At 41.8% G+C, this 16,152-nt stretch overlaps 1 protein-coding gene across 9 annotated transcripts in view; it reads left to right on the top strand.

Annotated features, from left to right (window-relative positions):
• Window positions 1-16,152, top strand: part of ANO1 (anoctamin 1) — a 143,442-nt gene that overhangs the window by 61,539 nt on the left and 65,751 nt on the right. For all 9 annotated transcript variants that reach the window (XM_053388728.1, XM_053388685.1, XM_053388677.1 and 6 more), the window contains exons 2-3: window positions 766-944; window positions 7,632-7,958. In XM_053388728.1, coding sequence (XP_053244703.1) covers window positions 766-944; window positions 7,632-7,958 — 506 coding nt within the window. The remainder of the gene's footprint in view (window positions 1-765; window positions 945-7,631; window positions 7,959-16,152) is intronic.

Here is a 16,152-nt window from a genome sequence, read left to right as displayed (position 1 = left end):
GGGCAGGGCATTCAGGGCCCCTTGCTGGAGTGGAATGACACACAAACAAAAAGTTGGACAAGTTTTGACAACTCTAGCTACCTGTTTTCAGGCTAGGTGAGTGAGCTAAATCTTTTGAGGGGAGGGGACTTTCACCTAAAGTGGTCAGTTTTGTCAAACTGACAGGACTGCCAACAGGTTTGGTTGTGAGGATTCTGTTTCCATTACATATATTTAGAATTCACATAAGTAATGATAATGCTAATAGGTTAGCATGCTATGTGTTTTGTGGGTGTGTCTTACTCTGGTGTTTGTTTTAAATGCTATTGATTGATTGATTGATTGATTGATTGATTTGAGACCAATTAATTTGCAATGGCTATTGCTAAAACAATCAGTTAGAAATCCAGTTCGCTCAGCTGCCAGTGCAATTTGGAATAGTTCATTGGTGGTGCCTATATCCTGAAACACAGAATCCTTTCTACGGTGCTGCTGATTAGGGAAGTCGGTGTCAAGAAGAAACCTGGGGAAAGCTCAGAAGCGCTCTGAGTAGAACCAGGGGAGCATAAGGCAAAGCTGGCAGGGGAGGTACTTTTTTGTCTCTCTTCCCACAAAGGGGTGGGAAGAGAGACAAAAGACAGGGGCAGATGCCGACTGGAACAAGACAAGTTCCAGCTGGATGGTGGAGAGAGAGAGAGAGAGAGAGAGAGAGAGAGAGAGAGAGAGAGAGACTGTGGATGAGAAGTGATGAAAGGCTTTAAAACAACCTGTTTCTATTTCCTCCAGACACCGATGGTTCATTTCATGGGGTGGAGTTTCTGCCAGAAGATTTCAGAGACTCTCCTAATGAAAGAACAATGAGGGTGAATGAGAAATACTCCACGCTACCTGCTGATGAGAAAGGGATCCACATTATCAACATCAGAGCTATTGAAGATATAGGATACGTTCGCACGGAGAGTACGGTGAGTTGAGGAGGCGTCTTCTCACCTATTTGTTGACATATCTAGCTGCGAACAACATAATCCTGTCTGTGATCTCTGTCCTTTTGCCCCTTATAACCCCAGGGTTGTAACTGTGCACTCCACTGTACAGTATTCCTTCCAAAACTAAGACTGTTTCAGATGTCTGACGCTAAATAACATTACAGCATTTCACTGCCTAATGAGGGCTTGCATGAGAAGGTTTCACTTTAATCAGTGCATTTTAAAGCGGGTATTTCAGTCTAGATAACAGAACCACACACACACATACTTGCATTGCTAAATGTAAATTTTGTGGGAAGTTTTTGTGCTGCCTTCAGCTGCCCCTTGCAGTACTATACTAAGAAATTTTCGAAACAGTATATCTTTATTTTTTTTAAATCATTTATATTTCTGTCAAAATGACCCTCAAGGCAGCTGTTCCCAGATATGCTTTGAGATTAAAATATTAGCGATATTATCACACACAAACGCACAAAGGATTAGCCTCTGTCCCTCTAATATCACACTTCATGCCTTTTGCAGAGGGAAAAACTTTCCTTGGCATAGAAATGCTGTGATGAGGGAGGGGGGAAGTTTACCTGTTGGCATTTGCATATTATGCAGCCATAAAAAAGTGAAAACCTCAAACTAATAAGATCCCAAGTGTATGATCGATGTCCAGGAAGGGAGCCATGTGAGCCTTCTGTTACAAAAACAAGACACTTGCGGCACCTTAAAAGCTAATACATGTATTATGTCATGTGCTTTTGTATAGGGGAATTAAATTCAAAAAGTATAGACAGTGAAGTATAGACTGAAGGCTGCAGTCTTATGCCCACTTACCTTTTTGAACTCAGTGATACTTCCTTCTCAGTAGACATGCACAGGATTGTGCTGCAAATGTATGTAAAAGAATTACAATGACCACAAACAGTGTTGATTATTTCTTGGCACTAGTAAGCAAGTGAAAAAAGTTCGGATGAAGGGATAACTAGGACTCTGTCCTTGTTCTCGAGCAACGTCCTACAAGCAGAACTTTTTTTCTCCATTAGGGAACATATTAATAAATACTGAGTTGCCTTTTGAGGTATGGCTTTCAAATTGTGGTGAGAAAATATTCACCATGCCCTCCCATCGGATGTCAAGGAGATAAATAACTATACAACTTTTAGAAGACGTCTGAAGGCAGCCCTGCATAGGGAAGTTTTTAATGTTTGATGTTTTATTATATCTTTAAATCTGTTGGAAGCTGCCCACAGTGGCTGGGGCATCCCAGTCAGATGATGGGGTACAAATAAAAGAAGAAGAATAAGAAGAAACCTTTTTATTCAAAATCACACGTTGGTAATTATGTGTATAAATAGGATCAGTTACTGAATACAGATTTATTGGTATTTATCTCCTTCAGGTTTATTCAAATCTTTCACCTTTGGAACTTCTTTAGATGGGCACCGTTTCAAAAATGGGCTGCTTATAAACCTTAATGCAGCAGGCAACTAGACCTGCAGAGGCATAATGGCTTGGGACTAGCATGGAAACATAATCTTAGGGGTGTGTGCCATATTGCAGTTCATTTTTTTAATTAATTCTTTCACATGAAACTCCTACGATGAAAACTCTACAGTGGAAGGAATTGATTCCTTTGTCTGCTTGTGAATTAGTTGGCTACAGGGCAAGAATCTGGGAGTCGCTCAGTGTGCCTGTGTCAGAGCAAGAAGGTGAATGTTTGTTTCTTGCCAAGTACAAGTATAAACACCGGGAAGACTTATAGGGTGACTCCAGTGAATGAGCACACAGTGTGCAAAGAGGGTTGTAGAGCTGTATGCATACAAGCAGAAGTCAGAGACATCATCTCTCAGCTCAGAAAATGCTACATATTTGTTTATTCTTACTTAACAAAATTTATATACCACGTGTGTATAAGAAAACCTCGAAGCAGTTTACAAAAATATACAATAAAACATTAAAATTATTGTTTTTAAAAAAGCTAAAAACAACCATTTAAATAAATTTAAAAGATGATTCAAATCATCTATAGATATGGGTGATTGGGAGCAGAAATTTTTCCAGATTTGAACTATGGCACCCAAGACAGGGCTTTGAATTTCAGGTACTGCCACAGAAAGGGGCACTAGATTCTAGCGACTAGAAGGGCTTCATGAAAATGCACCATTTGAAAATGAAACTATATATAGTGTCAACTTATTGGTTAAATCCATGCTGTATATGGTGTATGTTCCCTTGAATGGTGCATAAAAAGGTTGGGTATTTATTCACCACTCGTCATTAGGCCAGTATTGTCTGTCTAAGTATTTTTAGAAGTCACATTCAGACCTTCAACATGTGAAGGTCTGAGAGAAGCCTGTATGGAAAACTGGGGCAGCAGGGGGGAGCTTGTGTGTGCACTTCCCTCCCCCTGCACTTCTTAAAGACCCACCTGCCTGCGGACTGTCTCGCCAGAGTGGTGCGTGCTCTAGTTATCTCCCGCTTGGACTACTGCAATGCACTCTACGTGGGGCTACCTTTGAAGGTGACCCGGAAACTACAATTAACCCAGAATGCGGCAGCTAGACTGGTGACTGGGAGCGGCCGCCGGGGCCACATAACACCGGTTCTGAGAGATCTGTATTGGCTCCCAGTACGTTTCCAAGTACAATTCAATGTGTTGGTGCTGACCTTTAAAGCCCTAAACGGCCTCGGTCCTGTATACCTGAAGGAGCGTCTCCACCCCCCATCGTTCAGCCCGGACACTGAGTTCCAGCACTGAGGGCCTTCTGGCAGTTCCCTCATTGTGAGAAGTAAGGTTACAGGGAACCAGACAGAGGGCCTTCTCAGTAGTGGTGCCCACCCTGTGGAACACCCTCCCTTCAGATGTGACGGAAATAAGTAGCTATCCTATTTTTAAAAGACATCTGAAGGCGGCCCTGTTCAGGGAAGTTTTTAATATTTAACACTGTATTGTTTTTAATACTTGATTGGGAGCTGCCCAGAGTGGCTGGGGAAACTCAGCCAGATGGGCGGGATATAAAGAATAAATTATTATTATTATTATTATTATTATTATTATTATTATTATTATTAAAGTCTAATGTGATCAGCACAGTGACGTCATATCAGACATTACATTTATATTATACGTTACAAAGAAAATAGAGTGAAGAGGCGCAGAGTGGTGGCATCCCTGTGTGCCTCTTATAATGTCTGGTTTGGCCTTTCATGTAGTTCTCATGCTTCTTCAGCAGCCTGGCACAGTTTTAGAACTTAACTAATTACATCTCTCCACATTATGAAAGCATTTAGTCACTTCAGCTAAGACTAGAATTTATTAAAAGCTCTTGAACAAAACACTTTGCAGATCAGGAGGCCAAGACATCTTTGAGAAATGGCACAAAAATATGTTTTTTCTTTCTCAAAAGGAAGCATCTGTTTTTTATACTACAGCCAAATTTATATAAAAATGGTCTCTTGAGAGAGACCACACATGCAAACTTGGAAGCATCAATGACTTTCTTTCCTCTTACAGCCTAATAAAGGAATAATTCTGAGTACTTTGTTTAATTAAGAAAAAGTGGGTGTAATACATGAAGATCCTGATCTGGAACATCCGTATTGTCTTTACCACCCAAGCCATACAAATCCATCTTGCATTCTAGTTCCTTTGTTCTGTTCTGGTGGTCTTAAGGTGTCAACTTTACCCAGCTGGAAAACTGTGTTTGAGGCACAGCTAGCATCTGCTAACTTAGCCTGGGAATGGCTGAAGCACTAAGTGCTATACTCCTTTCAAAGAACAGGTGTGTGCCCACTGGCCTGCCTGCTGGTGGTTGTTTGAAGGGACCAAAACAACAGGCTTATATGTTATTTAAAACAGCTGGAACTGAATTATCAGTGCATCTGCACTTAATCTTGGGTCTGCCTCTTCTGCTTTAGGATTTGCACTTAATTAGCAAGAGTGTGGCACTAATGTTTCAAGTATACAGTACAACAACATTTTTATCCTGTGAACCGCCTTGAGATCTTTGGATGACAAAACAACAACAACATCTGCCCTTGGCTGTCCGAGGCTGACATTCCTTTTAGTGGCATGGGAGAAGCTGCATGCCTCATTGCACTAACCTTGTCCAAAGTGATGGGAGGAGTCCATGCCACAGTTCCTTTGCGTGGACAGGCGGAGTCCCCCAAACCCTGGGCAGCCCCCATGTGGAATAAAGACTCAAGACAACGTGCTATGGGATTAAAATTGGCCACAACTTATTATGCTTCAGATATGGGTAGGCCTTGGCTCAGGCATTGGGCATTTATCCCTCCCAGTCCCCTGCCGGGGATCTGGGGAACATCAGGGTTATCTAGTGGGGGAGATGGGCTGGCTCTGGAGAACATATGTTCAAGCAGAGAGAGCCCGCCCCCGTTACGTCGCCGTCGCAGGGGAGAGCAACCTCTAGGTGTATGGCCAAAGCCTCCCCTCAAAACCCCTTTAACAGGGAACCCTGGTATTGTTGCCACAAAGAGGAGGGGGCGTGGGCCACCGCTACACGCCCACCCCCATTTAGGAAAGATAGACTAAAGGATTCCGCCCAAGGCCTGATACCGCCAAAGTTGTGACGTTTTGCTATGGGGAAAGGCAAACCTGCCAATGCAGGAGAATTCCTTTCCGGCCCTTCAACAGCGCCCTTGTACCTGTGGAGAAAAGGTTAACCTGCAAAAGAAGTCTTAACTGAGGGTGGGGAGGGTGGGAGAAGCTCTGGAGCCAACTGACGGTTCCCAGGTGGGATCCTCCCCTATTGTGTGGGCAGGTGGTCCCTCCCCCTACCTGGCCTGATCACCTTGGCAATGCCTTCCCAGGCAGGATTGGGCAACTGGCTGTGGTCAGCGGAGACCTCCAGGTATCCCACCTGGGGAAGGCGAAGCCAAGCCTGTGCTAATGGTGCCGCATAGGGTCCAGGGGGCTGCGTGTGACCACTCAAAGCGTGCCCCCCCCATTTAATGTGGGGAGCGGTCATTCTGTGCAATAATTTCCTGTCCTTGTAACTAAAGCAGCAGTGCCATGGGGAAGGAGCCACAGAATGGATTCTCCTCACATAATAATTGCTTCCTTTGAACATTACCAACTGGCACAAGGAGCTTCTACACCATGCTGTAGAAGTTAGCACACCATCAGAGGCAACGTTGGAAGTGGTCTATGGCTGGACAGAGAGTCCTTTTCAAAAGCAGAGTTCGCACAGGTCCCTTTAAACAAAACAAGACAATATAAGATAACATCTATTTTTCTTCTCAAAGCAAGGAAGAACAGCAGTCAAGCATTATCAAAGCCCCCCTGGAATTGTGTGGAATGGAAGGAATTCCCTTTCAAGCCTAATTTCTCCCTCCACCTAAAAGAGCCTTTAGATTGCAATGGAGGCAGTGCCTTCTTAAAGGACAACGTGTAATTCAGATGTACAGCCAAATGCAGTGTAAGCGTGGTTTATCTGTACCACATTGCTTTCAATGGAATATGCACTTGGATGCACAACCAAATGTTACCTTTTCATCTGGAGATGCATCTTTCAGGAATTTCATATTCATTTAACAATGCAAGTTTTAATTGCAATATCCATATTTTGTTATCATGGAGTTGGGGGGGGGCAGGACTGGTAAATGCATTTCCATTTTAATTTTCCATGAGAAAGAGTAATGAATGAAAAAACTGAACCCTGGCTGTGGTCCACTGGCCTTTTTGGCTGAGCTATATGACCAGCTGGCTCCTTTCAATCTCTGTTAAAAATGATCTCTTTTTCACATGATGCAGAGAAGTGACAAATGTTTGAGCATATAATTAATCTGTTTGTCAGTAGTAAAACACAGATGCCTTCGGTGGAGAAGGGCAAAGGATCTCAGCCGGCTTTAAAGCACAAAAAGTTAGAGAACTCACAAACTGGTTGAAGGATAAAACTGGTGATGAAATTAAAGTTGATCTACACAAGTATTTCTGAGTTGGAAAGGTCAGATTATGAAGGTTAGGATGTAGTAAATTGAGATCTGGCCCCATGAGGACGAGTTCACATCCAGTTCACTGTGCAAAGCTGAAGAGGCAAGTCACTTTGTGTTGATCAGTTACCTCAGATTGGTTGTCTGAATTATCTTGAGTTGCACCCAAGATATAGTCTGAAGGCACATGAAGCCACCATCTTGCTGAGGCTTAGGCTACACATGCGCTTTCTGTTTAAGAGCCCCAGGATCATGTGACCTGTAGTTTCCCTCTCTCAGAACTACAGTTCCCAGCACTCTGATCAAAGCACAGCTTCCAAGATTCTTAGGTAGCCTTATCAAACTTGGGGCTGGTCACTGCCTAGATAGGTGACCACCAGGGAGACACATGTTAGGCTCACCTGGGATTCATCACATAATAAAGCTGGGGTATAAATATATATTTAAAAAGTTGCTTATTTTATTAACCCATTTAACACATTTTAAGCCCATTGTTCATTGCAAAAGGCAGTACTAGCACAGGTTACAAGAAAACACATACATGCACATATATATATCTGATAACTGAACTTATTGACTGATCAACCAGCAAACATATTAACTTGTAACATTTTGTTGAGTAAATTCATAATTTCTGCTGTGGCTGAAAAGAAATACTTAATACTTGATTATTTTAATGCTTAGTCAAAGAGATGATTGAACACATTTCCTTTCCTTTCATTGCAGTTCTTGAATTCATTCTCGCAAGATCCTGATGCCAACTGCAAGTATGGACTTTATTTCAGAGACGGGAAAAGGAAAGTGGATTATATCCTGGTTTACCACTACAAGAAGTCCTCCTTCAGCAGAACGCTCACCAGGCGGATCCATTTCAATGACCTGGGGCCTCGGAGCCTCAAACAGGACCAGCCGCTTCCTGGGAAAGCAGGGCAGGTTAATATGCACGACAGTGAGCCCCACATGGATTACCATGAAGATGACAAGAGAGTCCGCAGAGAAGAGTACGAAAACAACCTTATGCAGGCCGGCCTTGAGTTGGAAAGAGATGAAGACGTAATTATTCCCTTCATTCTTTTTAAAACTTAGCTGGGCTATGTGTTTGCCAAGACTGGTAGGTGAGACACTGGAAGGTTCCTGAGGTCCAGAAACCTTAGTATGTAACTTAGAGCTGGTCCAGCTATGACCTTGCTATGTATGTTCAACAGGAGGGGTCCTGATGGGAGGGGCAGCGCCACACACCTGGCCTTGCGTCAGCTGTGTAGCTGTGCTTACTGGGAGAGGGGAGAGGCAGCAGTGAGGTCAGTGTGGTGCAGCTGTGGTGGTGAGAGAACCCATCATGGCTCTGCCATTCTGCTCACACTTGGAGTCCAACAACATCCAGAGTGCCATAGGTTCCCCATCCGTGCTATAGGTGTAAAAAGCCAGATTTCCAGAGCCGTACCTTATTTAGCACTGGGCCTTGGGCATATTCTGATGACAGGTGTACAAGTATGTGGAGTGGGAAACAAAAGAGATGCAGCTTTCCCTTCTCCTACTGAGACACCTTTGGGAAGACACGATAGCATTGCCTACTACTGGGGCTGGGGTTGGGGTATCACTTTTCAGTGCTCCCCCATGATAAAAAGAAAAATCTCTGCAAATAGAAACAATCAAGTCCAGCCTTTCACCCGCAGTGCTACTTTTTGATTCGTAAGATTGGGTTTGTTTGTCCCCACCCCCCAAAAAAGTGTTTAAAAATATCAACCATAGTGGAGCTATGGCATATATGCCACATTTATTCTGAGGTGGCATGTCTGTGTGTATAAATGCAAGCAGACTTTGCTGTATTGTATTAAATACTGCTGATAATACATGCACTGGGAAAGCGAACTATTCTTATCGGCAGAATGAAAATTCCCTGTTATTTCTTATTATGCAGATTCTCTCTCCCCCCCCCCCAGCTGTATTAAGGACTATAGTCTAGTGATAAAAATGTGAATATTTCCAGGGCTCAAACTAGACAGGCTAAAAATACTAAACCTCATCCTGACAAAATAACTGTTAGTATAGGATTATTTGCAATCCTGTTCTTACTTCCCTGGGAGTAAGACTAGCACACACTCCTGTTTACTCTGCATCCAGCGTGCTCCCACTGCTGGTTTGGGAAATGGTATAGACATGTCACGAAATGCTGCATTTTGAAGTGCTTTCCCCCAAACCACCTAATTTCTGAATTGAGAAAAAGAACGATCTTGCTTTGTTTTAAACTGGTAATGTATTAACAGGCCGAGTCTCATTGCACTCAGTGGGGCTTGCTTTTGAATAGACATGCAAAAGATCGTACAGAGTAAACTTTAAAGGTCTACATCCATGCCTCTAGGGGAAGGTGCTTGAGCCAGAGAAACAGTCTACACAAACAGTGGACATGGCTATGAGCTTTAAAACATTACAACTGTATGATAATAAGAACCTTCATTTCACCTTACATATGAACAGCATAGTGTCAGGAATTTGTATGGTAGAGGAGACAGATAGGTGGAAGATATCGTTTCAGTTATGGGGCATGGTTCCAAGGCAGAGAGAGTTTCCCACGGAAGTATATTTTGACCTTGTCAGCACTATCTCCCACAAGGACGTGTCCCTTTCTGCTAGTGGCCTCTTAGAAGGGTAGTCGTGCAAGGGTGAAGATGAGCAACAGAAAAGCAAAATAAATTTAACAAGAATCTTATTTACTGAAGTAAAGAGAAAGGCCTGTGGTTTTGTACAAAGATCCCAGTGCTCTCTAATCCCAGCAGAGTCCTTTGTAGACACCCACACTTCTGTAAGCGGATCTCTGCAGATCTGGGAATATTCTTACTTAATCTTGCCAGGTCTGCTTCCTTTCCCTCAAGACCCCAGCTGTACTTTGAGAACTGTAGACCTTGCCCTCCAGTAGATTTTTTTTTCTAACCTTACATAAACCTTTTTCATTTAATCAGAACAAGGGTCCATTCACATGAGTACATACAGGGGTGTGTATTAGCAGAAAGTCTGAAGTGTTGCAAAATGTTTGTGTGATTTGTTCACCACACTTTCCAACTCACATCTCATAACCCAAATTTGCCACACTACTGGTGGCTGTGGGAACTCAGTATATATTGGAAAAGTTGTCCATCCTTTCACGTAGGCCCTATGCCTTTAGGAGCTGCATTACAGGCAGAAATCCCAACAGATGCAATGACAGGGAAAGCTGGATCTGCTGTCTTTTGTTCAGCATTTGATGACCACTTCAGCATGTTTTAAACTCTGCACCATTTTCCTCAGCCCATATACCAAGGTTTAATAATGTGACCTAGCCAAAAAACCCTGGAATGAATAAGATGAACACCATTAAATTGACTATCTAGCATGCCAATGATTTAACCCTCATATATAGGAACCTGAGTAGAGTTTTATACACCAGTGCTCCAAAACCCCATTTTCATAGGATTATTACAATGCCTTTATTAGATCTAGAAAATATTAAAAATAATTTTTCTTTTAAAAGTGTTTTAAGAAACTGATGATAATAGCAGATCCAGAGCAAGTCTTTTGTTCCCATCTGAAGAACTGACCAAAAAAAACCCCTTTAAATTAACAGACAGACCCAAAGCAACTTAGAATCAAGTCTCAAATTCCACCAAGTTTGGAACATGACAATCACCCCAGTTCCTTCCACATCAATCTGGTGGCCTTTGTCGTAGGGCAGAGAGGGAGAGAGGGCTCTGAATAAATGTCCCCCATCCCACCAACAAGTGGTATAAAAAGAATTCTGACATTAAAATGTCCTCCAATATTACCTTTGCACAGATAAGGGTGCGCAGAATGGGGTGGGGTAGGGTGGGATTCTGTGCCATTTTAGTTTCACAGATCACAAACATGCAAAAAAACATTTGCACACAGAAATAGTTCCACTGGACTTAAAACTGAAGCCTGAAGCAAGAAAATTTGCATTTAGAATTTCATGCTCAAGCTTTCTTCCACATAAGGTCTGAAGCAGTATTTAAAAGATCCACATATTTCTCTGTCTAACGGCTATAGGAATTCCAACTCTCCGTCAAAAAGAAGTATTGATACTGCTATTTTAACCTCCATTTGTTCAAGGGAACCTTTTAGCAAAAGTTCCAAATTAAATGCTGGGATCCAAGATGCAATTACGCTGTGATTAAAGAGGAGTGGTACAGTATAGCTCCTTTCACCTGCTTAGCCAAAGCAAAGTGTTCTATTAAAAGAGTGCCTATCTCAAATAATAATTGTGGCATGAGTGAACTAATGCCAGCATGATTAACAGAGAGAATCCCAGACATACTAATTTCAAAGGCAGAGGCTCAATTTCAATTGGCTGATGAAGTCAGTTTCCTTCAGACTCCACGTTAAAGGTTGCCAGAGTCAACATGGAACCAGAACTCTTTTGTGTACAATAGTTCATAGAACAGAAAATCCGAGCAGTTCATATTTTCTCTCTCTCTCTCTCATTTTCATGCTGTATTAGAGGTACAGGAATATTATCATAAATTGAGTCCAACACATCAGCTGAAGAAGGAAGTGGAATATGCATTTGTGTGTGCATTTACAGGACTGAGGAGCTGTGTTTGAACTTCAGTGCCTGAATCTAAACCAGGGCAGAGGAACCATTTTCCACATGAGAACTGCATTCCTTCACAGGCAACCTTCTGAGGGGCTGGAGGCACAAGTGGGTGGGGCAATGGATTTGACACTTCCCTTTGTTCAGTAAGCTGAATGCAAAAGGACACCCACACATCTCTCCAAACTTTGTCCAGACAAGCAAGAAGCATTATTGTTGTTCAGGGACACATTCCCGCCAGGCAAAAGAGTTTGAGGAAAGTCTGAAGCAAGGCTAGTGAGGGAGTGTGGCCTAGTGACAGTTCCAAGGACCAGGATAGAGAAGCTTGGAAGGCTGCTTTCAGCCCCTGGGCTTGAGGTTGATAACCCCTCCTCAGATTGTGAAAACAGCAGATAATCAACTTTCTCTTCGAATATATCTGAGAATAAGTGGTAGGAGCTAGGGCAGGTTAGTGATCTCCTGTCCTCAGTCCTCCTGATCTTCCACACTGTGGACTACTTCTACAAATGTGCTTGTACTGCTTTGTACAGATGAACAGGACAATCCAGCCCACCTAACTCCCCTTACACTAGGTTGGCAGGGAGGTGGAATGAGTAGAGGTGTTTCTTCATCCACCTCTCCCAGCTAAGCTGCCAACACCCTGGAGGCATCACTTGGGAAACGCCAACCTCCCTCTTCTGCCTGCCAGGCAAATGGGAGTGCCATGGGCAGGATACGCACCAGCAGAAAGCCCCATAACCAGTCTCAGGGCCATTGAGTAACAGCATATGGTCCAATTTGAGCCTGATTACTATGTCACCTGCAAGCAATCTTACTGCTTCTTTTGACCCTGGCAGTGGAGCACTGCCAGGATAGTGGGCAGGTTTGGGTTGCACCCTAAGGCACTATTTTTGGTTATTAGTCTTGCACTTTTTTGTTTTACGTTACACATCTAAAATACAATAAAATTGAAGCAATTCTTGCTAACATTTTACAATAATTTCTTTGATATTGGCAAGTAATTGTATAGTAGGACTGGGATAAATTGTGTTCGCTGAGCCCGTATTTTATACAGTCTGTATATGATGTTTGTTTGTTAATGTGAGGTGTGATATGCCTAATAAAGGATTTTGAATTGAATTGAAGTAATTGTATAGGTTGATATCAGCATTATGCTTTTCATTTCCAAAAAGCAATAAACAGAAGCTAGTTCTGTAAAAAAAAGTCTTAGATTTAACTCCATGAATTTAGCAGTTAGCTTAGACATTAGTTTAGACATACCAGACTATTCTTTTTTGGAGAGTGAAACAGGTTTAGACTGCCATGAATAAACTTGTAATTAGTGACTGACTACCGTCTACCAAACACAAGGTAGAAAAATGGCTAGTTGAATCTAAAGCAGACAACTTATCATTCAGTGGTGTGTTTTGCTGTTTGAAGTCAAATATGTCTGGATTGATGGACATTTACACCAACATAGAGAAAGTTGGTGAAGGTTGAATGACATTTTCATATTTAAATTAATCAGACTTTAAGAGTCACATGTCTAATTTAAATGTTGGAGATGCCATTCAACCATGGTCAATTCAGTTACACAGTATAAGGTCTTTTAATATTACTTACTCAAGTTAACAAACCCCAGTGTTCCAGTTACTGTACATCCAAATCATCAAGTTATGGTTTGCCCTTGATTTGAATGCAATTTCCAGTTTTGGTTTGGGTGCCATGAGCAAGCCATAGTTTGCCAGTTTGGATGCAACAGCAAACTATGGCTTGAACTAAATTAGAAATAACTACTGTAAGTGAACTGGAGCATGGAGGAGTAAGGAGTAGGGGAGAGAGCATGCAGTCTGTAATCTGGTATTATGTGTTAAACAACCTACAAAGTTAGCAGCACGTTCTAATAAAATTTGTTTCCATAAAGACTATCATATTTGCTGTGCCCAAAATTTCTCCTGTGTTCCCCCTCCCCCACCAGTGCCCATAAGTTGATGGGGAAAGAAATGGCATTTGAAAATGATCAGAGGGGAGATAAAATCTCAGTAATGAATGATGTTTAGGGGTCTTTTTTTTTTTGCACTTACCTTACTTTTAAGTGGCTGAGGGATGCTTGTGAGTGTCCCTTAGCTTCTACAAATCATCTTACCAGTGGTCTGCACTCTGCAGCCTTCCCAAGTGCCCACAGTTTAACCAAAACCCAGGAGAAGACTTCATAAGATAACATCTCCATGGGGCTTTTTCATACCAGGAAGTGTGGGCAGCTAGGAATGCTGCGGGGTGTGTGCTGCATTGGTGAGTGGTGGAGCTCAAACACCACCCTTAGCCACCTTGCAATGGAAGAGGTAAGCTCAAAACCCCACAGCCAAAAAATAAATAATGAAACCACTTTTGAAGAGGAATAAATTGGGAGGAGGTGCTGAACCTTAGTGGTGCTGAACCTTCCACTGAAAATAAATGAGGCCAATAATGATATAGGCAGACTAAATAAATTTTATATATACAGTCTATACACACACACACACACACACACACACACACACACACACACAGTTTGATATAAACAAATCTAAAGATGATATTAAAGGTTTGTTTGATACACAATTACTCTCTTTAATCCCCAGAGTATAACTATGATACTTGTCTGGATATGGTTGTGCAGTTTTGCTGAAAGAGGCACATTAACATGTTCCTGGACAGACAGTATTCTTCACTTCAATTTATCATTTTTACCAAATACAGTGTTTACAGTAATAGTAGTATTTCTAGGCAGAAGATTTCCATGCATTCTGACTGGCAGCAGAATTCTATGCATGTCTACTCTGAAGTAGGTCACACTGACTTTGAAGGAACTTTACTCCCAGCCAAGTGGCTATATTCTCCAGAGGTTATGGGACTCCAACTCCCATTAGCACCAGTTGGCTTGTCGAGTAGTCAGAGATGATGTAAATTGTTGTTCAACAACATCTGGAGGGCCACAGGATTGCAGCCTAAGCTTGTGATTCTATACCCATTTACTTGAGAGTAAGTCCTGCTAAGCTCAATGGGGCTTACTTCTGAATAGACACATGTCTATTCAGTGCTGCAGCTGCACATATTGCTATCCATCCGCATATAATATCAAAAATAAGCAAGTGTTTGAAGATGAGAGAGAGATCAGTTCTAGAAATAGGGCAAAATGGAGGCTTGCAGTCATTTGATTGGCTGTCATTGAGAGTTCCCTGAAGCCTTACTGCTGACTTTAATATTGGTTAAAAGTAAAAGCTTGTTTCAAGGAAGGCATATATTAAGTTGATTAAATTCTGCTCTGTGAAGTAAGCTAATACATGTTTTTGAAGCTTTGCCATATTGGAGATTGGCAGCTATTTATGTCCCTTGAGTAATGTATTTCTAGTAAGCAGGTGCACAGGACGGCAGGATGAAAACAGGCTTTTGTGCCTGTGCAAACTAGTACAGCAGCAACAGCGGTGAAACAAAAGGCTGAGAGGAGATGCTCTTCGCCTCTGAGCTGGTGTTCACAAACTGGTTGTAGATTACTTACTAGACTGGAAACAATTTTAAAACTAAAATTCAAATCTGTAGTATTGCCTAATCCAACAGCTCCTTAATGCAAGCAAAACTAACATTGCAGAGGAGCAGACTTTTAAACACCCAGATTTATGCTAGGCAATCAATCAGACATTAAAGCGATCATCCTATAGACAAGACCAGGAATAGATGGCACTATAAAGAGAAAACACATTTCTGTTTATCAGCTATTCAGTGAATTGGACTGCTGTGAAGTAAATGAGTAATGAATTTTAATCCAGTGTTTTTAGTGCATTGCCACTTTCCATTTCAATCTTTACCTAGTAGATATAGCAAGGATTTCTCCTTCCTTTTTTTAGTGGGACTCTTGTGTCTGCAACAAGTGTGGAAGAAACAGAAACTCAGTAGAAAATGCTTTTCTTGGTAGATACAGTGATGCAGGAAATGTGTTCATTGATAATTCTTTGCTTCGGAACACTGGATAGAACACAGTAGTTTAAATGTATATGCTACCTTATTAGCCCCTTAAATATATATAATTATTCTAAAATAAAATTCAATAAAACCTAAACTTTAGATATATATTTTTTTAAAAGCATCATTGTAAACCTCAGACTTCTGGAGAAAGGCTTGAAATTCCTCTTACAGAAAACTGATAAAAGTAGGGGGAGGAACTCTGTATACACCCATTCTTCGAATTGCTTTTTGTACAGAGCTGTCCTTTGAAGTTTTCTGCAATGTTCTTGACATCGTTTGTCAATTATGTGGACTAACTTGCATGAAAGCTTCTGTTGTTTATTTGCTGATGAGACAAATACGTTGGTCACGCCAGGAAACGTAATATATGTGCAGATTCAAATATTGCTGTTTAAAAACAGGTATCATTGCGCCTTCCTCTTGAGACTAATTACATTCAGAGATTGCCAGCAGCAGACCTTGAATCAAGCACTGCTGCCTTAAACATGTCAGCTGCACTGATGTGATCTGCTTTGCGCAGCAGGCAGCACTTGGCAGTGTCGTTGAGCCTTTCAGCATATACACTCGCTACAGAAGGAACTGTGCTGGGTGCAGAACAAGCCTTTAAAAAGAGAAAATGTGAAATAATGGTTAGTCTTGGCTCAACAGCTGTTCTAAAGATTCATCCCAAGCCCTGTGTTGGTT

This window comes from Podarcis raffonei, chromosome 1, assembly GCF_027172205.1.
Source record: "Podarcis raffonei isolate rPodRaf1 chromosome 1, rPodRaf1.pri, whole genome shotgun sequence".
Taxonomy (NCBI): domain Eukaryota; kingdom Metazoa; phylum Chordata; class Lepidosauria; order Squamata; family Lacertidae; genus Podarcis; species Podarcis raffonei.
Note: the sequence above shows the minus strand (reverse complement) of the source record. Positions and strands in the feature narration are given on the sequence as shown.